The sequence below is a fragment of the Rhinolophus hipposideros genome, assembly GCF_964194185.1.
Source record: "Rhinolophus hipposideros genome assembly, chromosome: 16".
Taxonomy (NCBI): Eukaryota; Metazoa; Chordata; class Mammalia; order Chiroptera; family Rhinolophidae; genus Rhinolophus; species Rhinolophus hipposideros.
In genome coordinates, this window is record NC_138062.1 from 4053275 (window position 1) to 4075073 (window position 21799).

A 21799-nucleotide genomic window follows, 5' to 3' on the forward strand; every position below is an offset into this window, starting at 1 on the left:
AACAACTTACCGTAACCATAAAAGGTCATTTTTCACAAGGAATTTCAGCTCCTTATTTGCTAAATCACTGTGACCAGGGGAAAGTCCTTTAACCTTCTTACATTTTCAGTGTCTTTAACTGGAATGTGGGGACTGAATTAGTTATTTGTCTAGAGGTACCATGAACCTTCTTTAAAAGTAAGTTTCTAGGGCACTGGTGGGGTTTGAGGTAGGTAGATTCTTGAGGTGACAGAAGGACTCTGTGGAGCAGAATGAGTTGCTTTGGGGGTCCCTGCTAGCTCTCCTCAATTCCACCACTACCCATGTGGCCTTTGGTGACAGGGAATAGGCAGGCCTGGTCCCAGGCAGCCAGCTGGGGAAGGAGGCCCTGGGGGGCAGACGTGGGGCAGAGCAGCCCTCCATCCCGAACTGGGACACCCCTTCCTGCCTCAGCACTGGCTGTCTCAGTTAGGACTGGCGGCCCCTGAAGTGGTCCTTAGTCTGCTAAGGGGGAGTGCTTCAGCCTCCCAGGCTCTCATACAGTGCGGGGGCCGCCTGGGAGAGGCAGTTGGAATGGGCCGGGGGACCCAGTGTGGCAACTCCCCGTTTATACACCAGAGCCTCTGGGTACTTGCCAGGTCTTCACCAGCTTCTCATTCTATAGCCTAGGCCTGCAAGGCTACCTTTTAAGCAATGCATGTGCCCTATTAGAAGACAGGGATATCTCTCAGGAAGTTATAAAATGCATGCCGCACATGATTATATGATTCAGACAGACTAGTACCTGAATAGATTTTCCCTTCTTAGAGAACAATTATACGAGCACAGGTTTACAGATTCACTATGAGACAAAATATACAGATAGTTTTCTACATCTAAATAAGGAATTACCTCAATTTCAACCAAGCTCTTCTAACTTCCCTCCATTATAACCAGCATATACTTAAAAATGTGAAGAGCCTATTGTTTCTTCATAGCAAATTTAAGAGAAAAGACCAAAAAAAAGGAAAAAAAGAAAAAAGGAAAAGACAAATTACCCTCTCTTTGTCTTTTCAAATAGAATGACAGCTCTTTAATTTAAAGTTGCTTACAGAGTCCTGTTGAAATCGGAATGTTTAAAACAAAGCCACATCCCCTCAGGAATTAGAGATTCTGAGAGCTTTGTTTGTTTGTTGCCTTTGTGCCTTTTTGTTTCAGGATGTTATCATCCTGGCCTAGTTATCTTTATGTATCTTTTTAGATGTATTTAAACATTGTATATGTATAAAATGCATAACCAGTGAGAGTAAAAGAAAATATCAGTCCACATAAAATTGCAAACGTTAATACCACATATTATTCGGGCCCTGAAAGAATTTTTTTAAAAATCCTCTAAGATTGCTGCTATCAAAGCATTTTCATTAAACTATCCAGCGAATCAAAATATTGGTTCCTCATCAAGATACACCAAGGGAATCCTTACCTTTCCTCTTTCATATTTCAATTCCAGATTTCCTTGGTTTAAGTTGATCAGAATTTTTAAATTCTGATATGAGATTTCTTTGCCTTAAATTTATCAGGACTTTTCCTTATCTTAAAGCCAAGAAGCTGGCTAGTAATCTGCCTGTTAGTTTTCAGAGTCTTAGGAAATAGCAATAATTTCCAAAATAATTATGACAAGTTATCTTTCTGTTCTTGAGCCAGAGTTCTGATGTAAGTTTCTAACAACGGCTTCATGTTTTGAAGTTAACCGGGTTTTAATTTTTGTATTATGTAAGACAAGATCTAGTACTTTGTCATCTCTGCTTAAGCCACTTCTGGTTTTCCTATCCTGTTAGCTCACCAGCCTTAACTGATGTCTGACTTGACCTCAAATCACTCATTTACTCCCTCAGTCAGAGCTGGTTTTCCTCGCCAAACGTCTCAGTGTAGCTTCCCAAAGCTTTGATCCCGGATGTGCGGACCAATGTTACGTTAAATACAGAATTCACAAACAGTCTACACTCGGTCACCTCAGCCATATCCTCACGTTGATGAGAACCAGCAGGCTGATATCCAAAGTATTAGTTTCCTTCTACTGAAAATCCCTTGCTGTTACTGCAAATAAAATTCCATCTAGCCAAAGAAAAATCTCCTGAGCAACAGGCCAAGTTTAAAAGTCTTATTATTATGAAGGAGGCTCCCTTGTGTAAATCCTTACTCTGACATCCATTCATCTCGTAACTGTTACTTTTCTTAACGAAAAGATAGTGAAATGGAGTGGAAATTCCTGCTCTTAAAGGACAAATTTTATTTCTTAAATGTAGAGCTGCTTTTAAAAGGAAAATGGAAAGTTGTGCTAAGAACTTCTCCAGACCTATAAGGTCTCTGTAGAATGGCATGAAATCCTGACACTACCTTTACTGTGGGAAAAGATGCATTTCTTTCTATGCGTTATCACTCAGTAGTCACAGAATCTTTAACGTCATTATTATTTTGAATTTTAGATACTTGTACTTGACCAGAGAAAATTTCTTCCAAGATACTATCTTAGCTGTCCAATCAATTGTCAAGATTGATTATTTTCCTTTCCTCAGAAACATCAAAACTTTAATGAGCAATAGAAAGTTGGTCTGTAGAGGATGTTCTACTGATTAAATAACTCGAGTGGGGAAAACAAGGACTACAACTATGACTACGTTATACCGTTAGTTCTTCCCTTGCAGAGGCAGGAGTGCAGTAAACCTCCAGTGACCTCAACGTCTGAACAGGGGACTCACTATGAAACTCACCTCAGCAGTAGCATTTTCCTCTCTGATACAGAGCATCTCCTTCAGAGACACGGCCATGAAGGCTGTGGTATTCTAAAAAGAGCTCTAAGGGTGAGTGCTAGCGAGACAGATGACCTGGTGTGGATGTGTGTGACTTAAACTAAAAGGAAAATCAGTGCCGCTGCCAAGAGAAGTCAGAGCCCAGAGCAGTTCGCAGGAAAAGCAGGGACGCTCAACCTGACGCCCCCGGGTCCTGTGTATGTCCCTGCGTTTCTGAGTCTCAACCTTCTCAATTCTCCTCAAGCTAAGAGGTCAAATTAGATGTGTACTCTGATCCTTTCCAACTTGACGAGTCTGAGAGCTAATAAAATCAAGCCATATTCTGTGTGTTTTAGAGTCCGACATGTTTCCTCATTCACTACATTTATTTTACTATGTAGCACCCCCATCTCGGTGAGATTTGCATATACCTGCGTGACTGCTCTTCAGATCAAAATACAAAACAGTTCCAGCACCCTAACATGTAAATCATTACATTTAGAAGGGACCAAAACGTCTGTTTCAGAACAAATTTCAATGATACCTTACTGAATACAGGAAGTGCTTTTATATACAAACTTTAAATAATTGGAAGAAATGATATAAAATAAAATGTCTCATACAGTGATCACTCTTACTGTGGGAAAATACAGTAAGTCTAAAGGAAGAAAAGACGAAAGGCAGAAGTATCGGTACGAGCAGATGACATCACGACTTCAGGGACCGCATGCGACGTCCACATGCGTAAAGCTCAGGAGAGCCAGGTGTGACGCAGTCCCTGTCGTCCTCACGGCCTGTACGGTGACTTACTGTTGTGGATAAGCAGGTGTCTCTGCAAGGAGAACGGGGTCCTGAACAGAGCTTTGCACTCCTCGCACCGGAACGGCCTCTCTTCAGAGTGCGTCTGCAGGCGAGAGACACGGGTCAGGAGCGTCCAGCATCAGCCCGCCATCCCCACGACGGAGCCCGGATTCATGATGTCAAAGAGGGAAGAGAGGAAGGCAGGCGGCATCCTGTTTCTCCTGGTGACATATGTCCACCATAAAATCATGCACACATACGCAGTGTGCACAGGAGAAAAACAACTGTGCTGTCGAATTCTCAAACTAATCACAAATTTGATAAACAACACAGAAAATTGTTCCTATCATCACAGAATGCTCATCTGCATATACACGAAGATTTCTCAGGCTCTACTTTGAGGAGTAAGATAATGTGCAATTTCTCTGTGTCACTGGGCAGGCTTTAACCTCGCTGGTACATTTCCAACACAAAGGAAACTGGTAAAAGGGAGACCCTTTCCACCCTTTTCCCTTAACGTCACTGAATAACTTCAAATGATTTTTAGTTCTAGGTGATGCTTTTCCCATAAATTAAACTAGAACATTCACTCGTGTTATAATTAACATTAGGCATATATTAACTATCTATTTTGTATTAAACGCTAGACACTTTCCATGAATATTTCACTTAATTCTAACAATAATTCGATGAATAAAAATACGAGTATTGTCCCCATTTCAAATTGAAAGGAGAACAGTAAAATGTTCAGTAAAAGGGTTTTAGGCAACTGTACAGACATTCTGGAAAAAATTAAGTTGGGTCTATTCCACATCCTTAATAAAAAGATAAATCCCATGTCAATTCAGGTGTCTTTTAAAAAGTCAAGAATAAAACCCTAAATATACTAGAAGAAAATATGAGAGAATTTTAAAATAATTTTTGAATGAGGAAAGGCTTTCTAAGCAAGTCAAAAACACAGATATTCAGATGAGAGAAAGAATTAAATTTAAAACTGCAAGGCAAAGATGTTTGATAAAAAAATTTGCAACATAAAACTAAAGTTTAATATTGCTAATGTAAAGAGTTATGGTGCACTGATAAGAAAAGATGAAAACTCCGATGAAAATGAGCAAAAGGCCTCTCCTCCAAATAACACTCTGAAAATTCCATCCATTATGTGCTTTGTGCCAAGCCTATGCTATGTACTTCCTGCCACGATGGGCCAGTCCTGTTTCAGATGCTGGGGGTCCAGCAGCTACAAAGAAAGACAAGGTCCCCACTACTGTGGAGCTCTTACACTAACAGGGAAAAAGAGGCAAATGGCAAAATATGAGAAACCTGCTATTGGAAAAAGAAGGCAGGGCAAGAGAATAACCGTGGTTCAGAGAATAGAGTGACGATTTTAAACTGGGGGTCAATCCTGCTGAGAAGGTGACATTTGAGAGAAGAGCCAGGGAAGTGAGGGAGCAGGATGGGTCTCTCCAGGTGATCTAGGCACAATGGTGGCCAGTGTGGGTGGGACAGAGGGGAAGAGGTCCAGGAGTGGAGAGACGAGGTCAGAGACGCGGGAGAAGTATGAGGAGGAGAAGCAAACCACGTGGGGCCTGCAGGCTACTGCAGGGATTCTGTCCTTTACTGAGACCTGTCAAATCTCTAATGGCTTGGGAGCAGATGCCTGGCAGAGTCTCCTGGCATTTAACAGAATGCGAAGGTGGCTGTGTTGAGAACAGGATGTAGCAGGACAAGGGAAGTGGAGAAACCAGAGAAAGGTAGCAACCAGCCAAGCAAGAGACCAGGCAGAGGCCACCGAGGTAGAGAAGCCATCCATTTCTGGGTCACGGTATGAAAGGGAACAGGTTTCGGAGGGACTTAGATATGAAACATAAGGTATGGAAAGGGGGACGTCTGTAACACGAGCCATGAACCAGCCCATAAAGAGCAGGCGACAAACAAGTGTGGCTGAAACATAAAGGGGTTCGATTTGGGGGGAGCTCACATGACTATAAAAGATGCCAGCAGGCAGCTGACTCTTCCAAGTCTAGGCTATAAGGTATAAAAGGTGCCGATGTGGGATCATATATGGTATTAATAGTTAAAGCCGTGAACACAATGAAAGAATGCAACACTAAAAACAACGTACCGTCTGTGGGCTCCCAGGTTGGCAAGAGTAAAGAAAATGGATATTGTCAGTGTGGGCTAAGGGGTTAGGGCAGCGCTCTCACATCCTGTAATCGGGAACGTGCATCAATGCTCTGTGGCCCTGGGGACCCAGACGACAAATGTGCACACCCTCTGACTAACTAGTCCCCTTTACAGAAATATGTCCAACAAATTTCTACACAACTTTTTGTGAAAATGAATGCCCCTAAATGCACATTAACAGAGGTAAAGCTGGTTAACTAAATTATAGTGGATATTATATATTTATTTTCTGTGATATGAAACATCATCCATGACACAGTTTGAGTGTCAAAAGCAGAACGCAAAACATCACATGTAGAAGACTATGTGTATTCACCCAGAACGGGGTCTAAGAAGATATTCTACAAAACACGGAGGAGGGTTTTCACAGTAACGTGGAGAGTGACATTTGACAGAACTTTTGCTTTCTCCTTTATGCCTTTCTTTGATATATTAATTTTCTACAATAAGTAGATGATATTATTATAAAAAATATATATTTTATTTTTAGAGCATCCAGATTGGAACACAAAGTTGCTTTAGTGTTCCAAACATATTAGAGTCCACCCTAACTCATGCTTCTTCTTTTCCCAAATCCGGGACAAAATAACTTGGGGATATGACTTAGTAGCTTGATCATGGGACAGCAAAATGCTTTGCAGCACAATACTTTGCAGCAAAATGCTTTGCAAACCAAAGCTAGACCATCGAGATATTGGCCTGAAGGCAACCGTGTATTTAAAGTAATAAGCTGTTAGTGCATAGCCAGGTGAATAAATGTTTTTGTCATTGAGTTGTGATGGCACAACTTGTGAAAGTCTCAGCACAGACCCCAGCCATCCAGTCCTAGGAAGACCCTCTGAGGCCATCTTATTTAAGTAAGGTGGTAGAAAAAAGCTGGCCTCTGTGGAGAGAGGACTGCTGTTACCAAGATGGATTTTACAAGTACCAGACACAATTCAGCTTTTCTAAAGGTGACTTCGTCTTCAATTTTTCATTTCTAAAGGGAGACAAATCTTTCACGGACTTATTAATCACATAACGCTTCAGCTATAGCGCGTTCTCCCACCTAAATGCCAAGTCACTGATGACACAACGTCTGCTGATGTAACAAATGAACTAGTCCATGAACTCATACTGTGAAATATATCTTTTTATGCACCAAGTCTGATTACTGTTGCAGATGTCCAAAGTAGGTAAGAAAATTTGTTACACTATTTACAACACCTAAGAAAATGTCTTAAAAATGCTTCAGAAGGTTTATGGCATAATTTGTGTATAATAATGACCAGATTAGCACGTTTCTAGCCACACAGACCAAATATTAATTTTCTGAGGGCAGAATGAAATTTTCATGAGGGCTATTCACAATTAAAAGTGATAACCCTGACTATCAAAATACATATTGCTTCATAGGAATAGTATTTACTGGAAATGGTATTCTTTGGGTCACGTACACAGCAAGAAAACTTTCATAAAATTCAGGGGAAATACACAGAGATAAAGTAAATTTGGAGAAAATATTCCAGCGATATGTGCATTAGAACTATTTTTAAAAAGAGTTTTGTTACCGAAGTCTCAAGTCTGCATATCATAAGCATATTACTGTCCCACATGGGTCACACAATAAACCTAAAACCGCATAAAATGTATGTCCTCTGGCTGTTTACAGGCCAGAGAATTAATTTTTTACTGTCAGCTTTATAAGTGGCTTCTTTAAAAGGTCTCCTCTTCACAAAAAATGAATGGAAACCAGGGATACATCAAAGAAATCAATTTCTTTAAGCTCAGTACAAGAAAACGCAGTTGATTCCACAGAGAGAATTAGACCATGAAATTTAGATGATGCCCTTAAAGAATTCTAGCCTCGTATGGCCAAACCCAACCTTTCCACTGCCTGAAAGCCACATGTGCATAAGTACGAGGCCAGGAGGTAACTAAGAAATCCCCACTCCTTAATGATGCCCTGAGCAGGGCAATGGGAATTTGCTGGGAGAAGCACTAACCACAGACTTTCAGAAGAAGTCTTCCCGACAGCAGCAACTTCAAGTCCCACGCGGGAAGCCCCCCTTCCACAACACTGCTGTCTCATATTCCTCACCAAGGATGCTTCTAGAACACTGCTTCAAACACGGGACGTTTCGGGCTCACGGCTTGGACCATGAATTTAAAAATTCTGTCTCTACAATGGCTGCCATTTACTACCGATACCTAAAGCCATGCAAACAAGTTTAGTCTCTCCCACAGTGAGGCTCTTTGAAAGTATGAAAGTTTAGTCTCTCCCACAGTGAGGCTCTTTGAAAGTATGAAAACGGCACCCATGTCTTTTCACAAACTGTCCATAAAATAGACACCTGCAGCCTCGCTCAGGAAGATCCAGTTTCTCGGATTCATCACAGTAATTGTAGAACAAGATTTTCTGCATAAAAGTAGGCATCCTAACTTTTATAACTCATGTCACAAATCATAAATATACTAGCTCCTCTGGTAGATAGTCTGTTTGCTGGGAAAGATAGCTAAATAAGTGGGTAATTCTGCATTGAACTTTATGTGCCCTCCAAAGAGAACAAGTACAGATTCCTGAAATACAGACAGACAAATAAACAACGGAACAGTTCCACTCCCATCCAAAACTACTCTAAAAATTCATGCCAGTTCTTGAATAGGAAGTAGTTTTCATACAGTATAAGGCCCTAGAAATTAACAGACAATAGAATTCCAAATATTTGGTCAGGCGAGATTAGACAGACAGACAGACAGACAGACAGACAGATAGACAGATAGATAGATAGATAGATGATAGACACAAAGATGTGTGTCTGTAAGCCACCACCCAATCATCTAAGTGTTAACATCACCAGAGGACATATTCTCAATGAAATCTCATAAAAACTAATCTATTTTTCAACAGAATACAGATGTAAACTAAAGTCAAAAGATCACAGTTTCCAGTCAGTTTCTTATTTTAAACATAAAACATCCAAGACAGGATATTAGGTTCAACACCTATTTTCTACTGAAATCACTACACTTTAGCATATTTTAATTATAATGCACAATACTCATTTGTATTTTGCTCGTTTTCATTGTTTCAGGTTTGTGGCATTTTCGAGTACAATGAAAGTTATTATATAAGAGAGAAAAGTATCTATTTTTCAAAAATGGAATAATTTTCCATTTAATTTAACCTAGCTTTCAAATTTCTATTACCTACTCACTACAATTGTTGACGTTATTTAAAATGCATTATCCTGTGAATTGAGGGTTCACATAGGTATATTTGTTGGTACACGTGCTTGGTGCTAAACTTGCCCCTTTCGCTGAGCTGTAGTTGTCGCACAGCTTACGGCAAAGCTGCGAAGATGCAAGTCTCCTCCCGCCATAACAAGCCGTCGACCACGTCTTCTGGCTAACGTTGCTAAGGTTGTTGTTGTTTCAGTCCTCATTCACTCAATCTTCTAATGCTGCTGGGAAATACGTCAACCAAGCTGGGTGGAATTTCAGGTAGAGTGAAAGTGATATGGGAAGGATCTCCACATTACAACGAAATAACATGGTTTAATGCAGGAACAATTTAAAATATACTGGTAGTGGAGAACTAATGTAATAACCGGAGAGGAAAATGAGCTCTGTTTTTGTTTCCTGCTTTATCTGCCAACAAGGGGAAAGAACAAAATATGTCTGAACCAAAGCAAGTGTTTATATGAAGTGCTTATAAGAAGAATTTTTGGGAAGAAGGGCTGCTTTTTAATGTATGATATTGATCTCCAGGGAGATCAACAGGAAGCAGGGGTGAACAGTCTGCTTGTTAACATTACTTTGCCCGAAACACCATATCAAAGACTTTAGAAAAAGTCTAAAACCATGTATTATCGTTTTAGAACCTAATCCATGATCTAGAGTAAGACTTGTCTTTTTTTAAGGTCTAATAAAATTTCACCTGGACAAAGTTTGATCATGACCAAAGAAATACTTTATATAACAAAGTCCAACACATGTGTACAGAGAGAGAAAGAGAGAGAGAGATGTATTATTTCATTAAATGACCTTTATGATTACATTTTCTATTCTATTTTTTAAATGGCGATTTATGACCCCATAAACTGATTTCAAGACCCACAGAGTGGTCATGGCCCAGGGCTTGGAAATCACTGGATGAGCTGTTAGCCAGGAGGCCCACTGGAATTATCCAGGAGAGGTTGTGCCTACAGATCCTCACAGGCCTCTAAAGTTCACCTCCGGCAGGTTATGCAAAGGGTCAAGCAAAAGGGTCTTTTATTTGAAAAGACACACCTCTGCGCCCCAGGAGCTTATTTATGTTGTAATCAGGACAAAAGCCCTCTGTACCCACTGTCATCGTCAAATGAGCATTGCCAGCTCCAGGATCCAAGACAATTCAGTCCATCTGAACGTCCTGCGTACAGCACAAGGGGTACCCCTGATGTCACTTGTTCTTTGCATTAAATGTGATGGAGAACTAAGTGAAGGGTGAAGGCTAATTAAGTGGTTTCTGTCTCTGTCGTTCTGAAATGTCTGTCCAAAGAATTAAAGTCTACTTGCATCCAGATAAACAAGTTTTATTTCAGCTGGACCCTAGGATACAACTATGAATCAGGTCAAATGATTTTGTCAGGAAGGATTAGGGAGAAGAAAAACTAATTTTGGCCTATGAGCCTATATAACTGGCAAGAAAATTACACCAGTGATTAAGTTTTAGAAATAGAAATCACTCCAAAATTTCACCATTGCCCTAATCACAGTGAAAAATAATATTCCCTTTTCAAGCAAATCTAAATGTTAAAAGAATTGACCCCAAAATAAATAAGTACAATAAAAATGCATAGCTTATACAATCAAAAACCAAAAAAATAAAAAAATAAAAAAAACTGATTTATTGAAAATAACAACCGTGATCATGCTAAATGATGAAGATTAGTCGGACTCTTAAAGGCTTTTTTTTCTACTTTCCTTACATATCCCTATTTTTCAGTTTCCTAACTGACCATTAATGAAGAACGACAGAGGAAAAAGTTGATTCGCTTTTTTCACATAACTCTTGGAGACTCTGTCAGCCATTTTCCCGTAACCGTACCAAATCCATGCTGCCATCACGGCACAGTGAGCAGAAGGACTGAATGTGCTTTCCGTGTTGGAAATCACAGGCATCACTGTTTCTCCCCTTCCCGAGACATCATTATTACTTTCATATGATTTATGACCAAAAGTATGAGAGACGGTGCAAAAATCCTGTGCCAGATTCCCATATGGCATATAACATACGCTGAACTGTGAAAAACTCGTAAAAGTGGGTAGATCAGTTTCATCAAAGAAAGGAGCAAGAGAGTTCCCGAGACAGAGCAGGAAATGGGCCAGATAAGTTTTACAGTCATGCAATTCCACAGCAGCAGACGTGAACAAGCCCCTGCTCCTGAACACAGAATGCCTGAGTTAAATGGTACGGCGTCACCATGGAATCGGGCAAGACGCCTGGAGATACTATCAATCAACCCTGTTCATTCTTTGGCAAATTTGTCTGTTTTTTTCTTTTTTTTCAGACTGAATCTGAAATCAATATAATCCCTCTTTAAATGATTTCAAAGGACATGTCTTTGAAAAGTCCCAACAAATACTGAGATAACTATAATTCCAATGGAATAGTCCAAGTGAAAAAACAAGTAACAAATTATTTTAAAAGATATTACATGCGTGTTACTTAATAGCATGCTAAAATGTATCAACCAAAATTAATAAGGAAACATATCACATCACAAAATACTTTAACATATATTTCTAAGATGTTGAATCTCTTTGGACACATTTTCTGAATTCGAGTCAAACATTATATACACAAAGTAGATAAGGTAAAACTAATACGTTCTGAAACAACAGCTTGAATAAAGGAAAAGTGTAGGAAATGTACATAAAAATCATAGAGAAAACTAAGATGGTAGCTTTAGATGGTAGTCTCATTAGAAGGGAAGAGGCAGAAGTTAGGGAGCTCATGTAGAATGAAGGAAGTGGCAAGTTGTTTTAGGTGTGGTGACGCAGAGACGGGAAAGAGAAAGCTGGGGCAGTATGGTGAGGACGTGTATATAGAGAATCTGAACGACAGCTTCAGGTATATACTATAACTTACACAAGCATTGGAAATCAGAGGACAAGCGTGAGCCATCAGAGTGGTGCTTCACGGCTGTTTCTCAGTAGGAGGGACTTGTCGTGGGAAGTGGTAACAAGAAGAAGCCTCACTAGACATTAGATGGGTGTTAAGGAGATGAAGGTGAACAGGAAACAAGGTGTGGAATGGCAAAGGAACGGATGACAAAAGGTGGTGAGATGATGCAGAGTAACATCTTGAAGGACGGCTTTCTAATTTCAAAACGGAGCTAAGATTAAAGAGAAAAACAGGCATGATTCTATGCTTTAGTCATTCACAGAAATAGGAAACTCCAAAAAAAAAAAAAAAAAAAAAAGATTTTCTGGGGCAAAAGGAATGATAAGGCCATTGTGGAACATGCTAAATTTATTGGATCAAAAAGATGCTCAGTTATATTGTCAAATAAGCAGTCCTACATGTGGGTCTGAAGCTTGAGATTAAAAAAATAAATCATTTGGAGTTCGTCAGAACAGAGCAGACAGCAGAAGTCCTGGACGTGGCTGACACAGAGAACACAGAAGTGGTCCAGCCAAAACATCCAGGATAAAGACTCCTGGGGGAGGGAACGGAAGTGTTCAGAGAAACTGGCAGAAGACCCGGAGCGCAAACTGCGACGACACCACACACGGAGACAACTTCAGGGAGGGAACATGAACAAGAGTGTCGGACTTGAGAGAAAAAAGGAAGGGAATAAAGACTGGAGTCGTGCAGCCCTGGAGAACTCTGGGTGACACTCTGCTCTTTAGGAGAATGGAAGACAGGAGGCCCCGGGCGCAGGGCCTGAAAGAGGAGTTCAAGTCTGCGCAGGAACTTTTCTAATTACTCCAGGTACAGCCCGCCCCAGGTGCACAGAAACTTCCCTGGAAGATAAACAACTGGAAATCATGTCAACAAATCAGCCAAAAAAAAAAAAAAAAAAAAAGAGTGACAACATTAATAAGCTTTTACCTTCTTGTGATTCTTGTAAACATTTCTGTGGGCAAATCCCTTTCCACAAAGCTTGCATTTGTAAGGTTTGTCTTCACTGTGTATAACTTTGTGGGCACCCACTTGATCAAGCCTCTTGAAAGATTTATTACAAATCTCACAATTATAGGGTCGTTTCTCTGTGAAAAATGAGTGGAGACAATCTCATATCTATATAAAGTAAAGGATAAAAAGAGAAACAGCCTTACCTCATATGACTTCTTATGGATACGTTAACTAAAACATTGAAAACGACTGAACAAGGTCTACTGCCCAATCCACCTCTGTTAGACATGTGGACCTATTCACAAAATAAATGCCAGCTTGTTCTTTATAGACCTATTTTGTCAACTAAATGTATAAAGTAGCTTAGATATGAAGGTAAAGTTTAAATTCCCCAAAGCAATCCTACTCGTAGGTGACAAATATGCTGATAGGTGTGAGTTATGTCATGGTCACGACTCTGAATGCTAAGAGTGGCCCGACAGTGGCAGATGCAAATGATAGACCTGCCTCCCGCCTGGGCAAGTGGACCCCATACAGGCAGAGTCTCTGCAGAACCGACACCCTTGGGTCATTGTGTAAAACCCACATTGATACAACATTCATGTCAGATGGACAACTAGATAAAAAAATACTGTTTGTTCCAAACAGAGCATATGGGAAGGCCACTGTTTTTGATCTCCTGTTTTCATTTGCCAAAATATCTGTATCTATCTCAGAACAAAGTGGGTATTCAAAAAGAATCTGACTTCCATGGCCTCAAATTATGAACATCCTAAACTCTAGAAAGAGACTTCATAAAGCAAAACTTATTTTGACAGCTGATGTTCAAAATTCTGTACAACAGATTATGTAAACTTGCTTAAAATGAAACTATGGTTTTCAAAACTCATATTTCTAAATATATTTATAAACGTCTCACTAATATTTACTAGTACCTTACTTAGTATGTAAAAGTATCTAGAAACGTAGGAACCATAACTGCTGACTCCCTCGTCAGTGGCAGGTCCTAAGCTGACATAGTACATGAACGAGCTCATTTAACCTTCACAGCAATTTTGAAGTGTAGGAACCAGTATCCCATTTCACAGATGAAGAACACAGAAACTGAGGCTCAAGGAGGAATAAGTAACACATTAAATGGTGGTTTTGAGGATTTCTGATACCATTCAGTCCATAGGAATACACTGAAGTATAGGGATGCTATGTAATTTGTTCAACATCACACAGCTCGTTAATCGCTAAGCTAAAACTAATAGCCAGGTCTCCTAATAATTACTTTGAGAACTCTTGAAAATGACAAAGTGAATCTTTTGTAGTGATTTCAATACAAATTAATAAAAAATATGTATTTTACCTGAGTGGGTGATCATGTGACGTTTTAGTTGATTAGCTGAAATAAATTTCTTCATACATTCTTGACAATCGAATATCTCGTGAATCTGCAAAAGGTTAAATTGACAGTTAAACCAACTGTCAAAGCCAAATAAATTATATAGAGCTCAGAGTAAAAGCATAAACATGAGGAATGTTACTACTGCAGTATCCAAACTGTATATCACAATTCAGCCCTGTCTTCAGACTATCCTACATAAAGTGAAATTGCAATGAACACAAGTTACCTGGTGCATATTAAATTTATATTATCTATAAAGAATTATACTAGTACATATTATCTCTTTATGTTATGCACAAATTTAGACATGGAAATTTGTAACCTGCAGGTAATAATACTGCCTTTATAGTAGTCAATAGTATTAATATTTTAAACTTAACTGTATCTAGTACAGAACAAAACATTAATTCCCGTGAAAGACAAGAGCTAGGATTCTGAAAAACATTTGCTCACAGCAAGGCTCTCACACGATAGGAGGACCACACAAAAAGGGATAATCAAACCCCACAGTCAATAAGGAGAGGATAACTTCAGCAGTTATCCAGTTATGTTAGCCAATTGGCTAACATAAAAATCACAATTGAAGCTTAAGGTTAGTTCTTTCCCTCCCAGACATTAACCCCGAGAAACTGGCTGGGTAGGGTGAAAAGTGTAAGTCCAGTGTATTATCAGAAACAATGTGCCAGGCTCGGAGAGGAGTGGACTGCATCAAGCCCTCTACTAGAAGCATCGATCACCGCAAGGAACAGAGCACAGCACTGTTTTGCTGAAGATTTAAGAAAGGTTTTGGTGAGAAACCTTAGGAGAAACATGTTTAAAGAGAAACATGTTTTTGTTTCTCCTTAATCTCATTAAAAGTAACACTCACAGTACTAACTCCCAGAGCAGCACAGGCCCTTCTGCAGGGAGCCAAGATATGTACCAGGCTTCTCCCGGAAGAGGAAGTCAGGCCATTCCACAGTGAAAGGTCAAAGCAGAAGACCCCGAATGGGTACAGCAGTGAGTAATGAGCAATGAGTGGGAGACGAGGTTGTCTCCTGGTAAATGGCTCCCCTGATCTAAGTGGCCATGACAAGAAGGGACAAGACAGAAACCGAACCTGGGGCAGGCTCACAGATCCCAGGCCTGCAGTCTGTGCCTTAATCCTATGTCCAACCAAATGGCAGGGCTGTGGCTGTCGACCCGCCGTCTGCTTAGGTCAGAGCGTCAGAGCTGACTCTTGATGAGATTGTAAACTCAGTCGTGAAAAGCAGGTCAAAGGTAGAAAAACAAGGCAGATGCAGAAAGCATCTGACTTACAACCCAGCTCAGATGCAGTGCCATCTACCCTGATCGGGGGACAAGAGCAGTCCAGAGAGTTCTACGGACCCTCACAAAACAATTGTGGGATCGACCGGCATAAGTACTTAGAAGACAAGTTCCATGCAGGACAGAAAAAGGCTTTCAGACTGAGACATGTTAAAAGCGACCTTTTAATCATCACAGACCCTCACAGGGATTGCGGTTGAACACCCACATTTAAGGAGCAACGGTATGACATGTCATGTTTATTTAAACATAGTAAGAACAGATTTATAGTCTTAAACTCTGTGTTTCTGTAATATATAACTTTTATAACACAAGATACTCTAAAAATGATAATATGCCTTCTCAGTCATACATAAATGTTTTCATTTCTATTTTAATGTTAAATTTTGATCAGTATGTAAAATTTTTTAAATTATTAATACATATATAAAGTGGTTACTGTTGTAAAAATACTGCAGAATAGTGCTTATTTTTGTTCACTTTTCAACTCTCATGGCTTCTGAAACATGAAACATTCTTAAAGGTTGAATTAATACTCCCCAGATTATAAAATAAAACATTTACTGTGCCTGAAAGTATTTTCACATTGAATATCTTATTTATAGTGAAAAATTCAGGCCTAAGCTATTTTCAAAATTCCTAAAAAGGTTTAATAAAACAATCAGATTTAAAGTGAAAATGAGAGCTAATGCTATTTATTTATGCCTAATGCTAAGTAAAGCACATTTTGTAAAAGGTCTAGCTTGCTGAATTGATATGGAGGGTAATAACTTAATCTGAGGTCCTAAATTAAATAATTTTCAAGAGGTATCATAATATTTGGTATTGGAATGTAGGATAGTACATAGTAAGATAGGATGCTACACTGTACTATAATGTAATCTGGCATCATCATAAAGCACCATCTGCTGGCAAGATGAAGTACTGCAACCAAACTCTATTAGACACTAGACATACCAATTACAAGAACAGAGTCAAAAATGGAGTCAGTAAAAGCTGCCTGTGGCTTCAGAAAGGCTGGTAGAGGAGCTATGCTGTAATGGAGGAAATGCTGCCTTGAGTTAATCAGTTATTAACATCTGTAGAGATATCTTAGGTGCCATATTTCACCATCACCAGGTACAATTTCAATCTACCAAGAGAAAAACAGTTCTACCAAGGAGAAAAAGTTCTTATATTATGAAGAAAATAAATGGAAAAGAGGACATTTTTCCACAACACATATACTAAAATTGGATTTATATGGAAAAGATCAGCATGGCCCCTGCATAAGAATTACACATATATTCTTGAAGTGTTTCATATTTTTAAACAATCTCATAAAATAACCATTTGGAAACTGGAAAAAAAATTGCATGATAGAGAAAAAATAAAAAAGCACTGGTCAGTTCAATGTCACATTCAATACATGAAAACACAGAGGCCTATATTACATGGAGAGTTAGTGACGGGAGAAGACACCCACTGTCCTCTTGGTCCAGTGCTTGTTCCGTTATTTCTCCCTAAGGATCAAAATCACTCGACATCAGAATATAACTGTAGACATCTTAACACAGCTATTCAACTGTTTCATGTTATGGGTTAAATCCACAGCACAAATTTAGAGCTATCAGATTGAATATGATATGAATTTTAAGTCCTCTCAAGTTACTTTGGAATACATGTATATACAAATAGAGAGACAAAGTTCATTTTACAAAACTCAACACAGTGAAATTTTACTTTCACCAGGACCATCTCCCCTCTCCTTTCTTTTAGTATTGCTAAAAGAAAATACTATACACTCCTAGATATTCTGGGGAAAAAATGTGAAAATAGAAATTAATCATTTATATATTATATATCATCTTTGTTGAAATACCATAATATAGTATAGTATAATATAACATAACATAACATAACATAACATAATAACATGAATTATTTTGGACTCTGCCATGATATGAACAAAAATTTAAATTCTATTTTGATTCTATACTATTGTAAATTCTATTACCTAGTTGCTAATATTTTTAGGGTTAATAAATGCCATTTACTTTTCATATTAACTTTTCACATTAAAATAATAACTTAGTAAGTTTTATACTTATTATAAAATGTATTAAATTTATTTTCTCCCAATGTAATCATTTGTTTCTGCCAAAAACACTTGGACGTACTTGCACATTAATTTTCCCTTTCAGAATAGTGGAGCTCTTGTTTGTTTTGCCAGACTTCACTATTGCATGTGTCCTTTTTAATAGCTAAATGCCATTGCAGAGCATATTATAAATACACAAAAAGACACGGTTTCCTCATTGATTGATATTTCCTGAGCAACTGATTAAGCTTGAAACCAGGGTGAGGTGCTGTAGGTAAAGGACTCAGCTCGATATGACACTTTACATTGAAGAAATATTTCTCCTAATTCTGAACAAAAACACAAAATGTTCTTTAAAACTTTTTTTAACTGAAATTTATTGAGGTGACATTGGTTAATAAAATTATATAGGTTCCAAGTGTACAATTCTATAATACATCATCTCTATATTGCATTGTGTGTAGAAGAGGGTAAAGGGGGTTGTCAAATATATGGTGACAGAAAGAGATTTCACTTTGGGTGGTGAACATACAAAATTAATTTTGCAAGATTTCACACTTCTGCTTACCAGTCTTGCCTTTTAGAATAGGTTCACATTTAAATTAATGACTAAGCTCTCTCTTTAAAACATAAAAAAATCAACTAAAAATGTACATGGCAGACACCATAAATGGCTAAAAGATCTTGTTGTCTGATGAGCATTAATCTTTATCTTACTGACCTTTCTATGTTCCTGTAAGCTTGATGCTGAAGAACACTTTTTATTGCACACTGAACATATGAGCTTTTTCTTAGGGTCTCCTGAAATAAAAACAAAATACCATCATGATGTAAATGAGAATATTAAGAGGAGCATCAGACAGTGTTTTCAGGTGTTTCCCTCCTCCTCCTCTAGAACTGGAGCCCTAACTCCTCTGGGAAGAAATATGGGGAAAGTTTATCATTATTCCCCTAAAGCACAGAAAAATGTTGTCTCCCGTAGGTACAAAATCTCTCAGTTAACATCCACAGAATCTAAGCAAATGAGAATGCTGGGAAGTGGGTTAAGGAAGTCAGCCCCCTACTCTATCTGTTTCCTCCTGGGTAACTGTGCAGGTTCTCCCCACCCTACCAGTTTCCCCAGGTTCAAGGACAATAGCATACAAAGCCATAACTAGACTTTATACTAATTTAGTTTTCCTATATTCAGGGAAATCTGATGTTTGACTGACTTCAGATTCAACTTGCAAAAATATTTAAGAACACATTACTTACAAAGGTAGGCAATGCATGAGAAATTAATACAACTACACTGAACATGTAGTCACTTCAGTACCTGTGGGCTCTGTATGCTTCTAGGAGCTGGTCGGAAAACCAGCCAACACCTGTTCTAGTTTCTAAAAAAGAATGTGATACATATTTAAAAATTCAGCTTCTCTCTTCTCAGCATCTTCAATTCATATCACTAACCAGGGACATTTATCATCATCTGTGGTAAAAATTGCCAGATCTTCTCTTTCCTGGAATACCCTGCCTTTCTAGAAAAGTCTTCTGCAGCCACATGTGTGAACACTGCTTTGTTTGCTCTTCTAAGTACGGAATATTCTTTCCCCCAAAAGTCTGTGTAGTTCACAGAGGAAAAGGGAGAAGCCCAGAGAGAGGTACTGAATGAGAGACAAGACCATGCAGAAGCGTACACGGTGGTGACTTTTCACTGGAAACAGTAAGCTGCACATTTTACATTCCACAGCATAGAAAAATAAAAAACTTCCTTTTGTGAACGGTTTTCTACAAAATCACCCTTAGTTGTCAGAATGAGTACTATTATAATATCCAAGACGAACTGCAAGAAGCCTCAAAGAAATGATGTTTGCAGCACAACCTGAAGACCAATGCCCAGTGATGGACAAGAATGCAGGTGTCCAGAGGCAGTCCCAGTATGCATCTGCTTTTTCACTTGGTTCAACAAAGTTAATTTTAAAAATGACATGAAAGATTTGTTATACTGCATTGCAGACAAATATGGAGAAAATTAAGAGCAGCATTTTAAACAGAACAGCTCAAAAAAAATTATGAAGAGCAATCTATCAAGAAGTTATGCTTGCCTTTTGCCGGCAGAGGGAAGGCCCGAGTACCATGAGTTCAGAAACAAATGCCATCCTCCCTAAATGAGCCCCACATTCTTCAAAAGGAAAGAAAGAAATCAGAGCACGGTGAAGTCCACCTGTGGGGCACCAACTGGAAGCTGTGCACCCCAAGGCCACGCCCCCTGCCCCACCCCCTAGAGCGTCCACACCGAGCTCACACTTAATGTACAGCCCAGAGTGCGAGCCAGCAGTGGCGCTCACACCGGCTTCTATAACATTAATATTGAAGCAGTTACTTTGGGAACAATGAACAAAGATGGAATACAGAGGCTGAGTATTCATTATCCTTTTCTCCTGAATGTGACGATAAACAAGATGGAAGAAAAGAAATCCACTTTCCTCATATCCAGAAAGACACAGTTCCACCCACTTCCACAAGCCAAGGACAAAAGGAAACACATGAGAAAAATATCAGCACAGAAGGATGTCAGGAGTTCCGTGAACCTCCACCTCCTTTAAGGAAAAGACTGAGCAAATCAAACATTAACTCTGACAGTGCAGCCATTGGTTCACCTCAGTGCTGTAGGGTTGATTCCTAAACCAAACGACATGTACCATGCTACGCAGATCGAGTCTGAGTGACAGTCACATTTTACGGTTGTCTCACTGTTTATTTAGCCACTAAAAGGAATTCAAGTGGTATGTGCTTGATTAATCCAGACATTCAATTCCCATGTCAAAAAGTAGTCAGAAATTTTCTCCATCACAGGAGACATATGAGTATCAAGAAACAGAATTTTACTGTAAAAATATTCAGGCAGAAGGGCATCACTTACCGTGTTTCCCCAAAAATAAGAAACTAGCCAGACGGTCAGCTCGACTGCGTCCTTTGGAGCAAAAATTAATATAAAACCCAGTCTTATTTTACTATAATGTAAGACGGGTCTTATACTAAGTTTTGCTCCAAAAGACGCATTAGAGCTGACGGTCCAGCTAGGTTTTATTTTGGGGGAAACGGGGTAGTTTTAAAATATATCTACTAAAAGGGGAATTTTATGTGCTGAAACACTAAAATCATTATTTAAAAATATCAATTCTTAATGCACCTGACTCCAAGCACAGCCAGATTCCAGCTAGACTTGGAGTCACGATGAAGTCACAGAGAACAATGACCAGTGCTGCCCAAATCAACTCAAAGAAGAAGTGTTCGGTGGAAGGAAGGCGGCCTCTGCCACAGCTCCACAGCTGTGTGATGAAACGCCAGCTCTCCTGGAGAGGGACACAGCCACGGGCTGCTGCAGCCTGGGGCGACGAGGCCCCTCAAACTCCCTCCACTGACTCTCACCCGCATGGACGTTTTCCTGGTGTCTTCTCAGGGCATCTTTACTCTTCAGCCTCTTCCCGCAGCTGTCAGCCTTGCACACAAACCGGGCTTTGCTCCGGCAAGTCTCCTGGTGCTGTTCACAACTACAGGACAGCAAGGAAAGGGGCACAGGGAGGACACAGGTGAAGACACAGCAAGGAGATTCTAGCATCGGCAGGCTTTTGTAACGCATGCTCCCTGGGAGAGGGTCGGAGTCACTGCATGCATTGCCTGGACGGGAAGGAAAGTATTCAAATTCTGTAGCCATTGATACTAAATCACTAAGAAGCCTGAAAGCATGCATGCCAAAAGTGACCCACAGACACATAGCACACATTAGGAAACTCGGACACAAAACCTGGATGCCGAACTGAAGGGGGAACTGCAAACAGAGCACTGAAAACCTCGCGAAGTATCCTTCAGGCTGCTTTTCGCTGGGCACTGAAGAACACTGAGGGGAAATAGAAGAAGAACAAAAACGGGAAGTCTAAGACAAAAACTGATGAAAATATCTCTACTTTGAATAAAGTCATGTTAGTGATCTCTTTTTAGTTAGTTTAGTTAGTTTAGTTAGTTAGTGTTCCATCTTTTGCCCTTTTAAATTTTTAGTCGTTACTTAATTTGACTATTAGACCCAGCTCAGCGAAAGTATCTTTGGTGTAGAATATACAATATTAAATTCAATAAAATTGACTGGAATGTAATTTTAAATTCTATTAATTAAAAAGTGTATAACTCAAAAAAAAGTGTAT

General features: G+C 39.3%; 1 protein-coding gene across 3 annotated transcripts in view; it reads right to left on the reverse strand.

Annotated features, from left to right (window-relative positions):
• The window catches only part of PRDM5 (PR/SET domain 5), a 122030-nt gene that overhangs the window by 46679 nt on the left and 53552 nt on the right, over window positions 1-21799 (reverse strand). For all 3 annotated transcript variants that reach the window (XM_081075774.1, XM_081075775.1, XM_081075776.1), the window contains 6 exons: window positions 21406-21498; window positions 21030-21151; window positions 18340-18419; window positions 14192-14276; window positions 12814-12971; window positions 3558-3651 (listed from right to left, as the gene is read on the reverse strand). In XM_081075774.1, the coding sequence (XP_080931900.1) occupies window positions 3558-3651; window positions 12814-12971; window positions 14192-14276; window positions 18340-18419; window positions 21030-21151; window positions 21406-21498 (632 nt within the window). The remainder of the gene's footprint in view (window positions 1-3557; window positions 3652-12813; window positions 12972-14191; window positions 14277-18339; window positions 18420-21029; window positions 21152-21405; window positions 21499-21799) is intronic.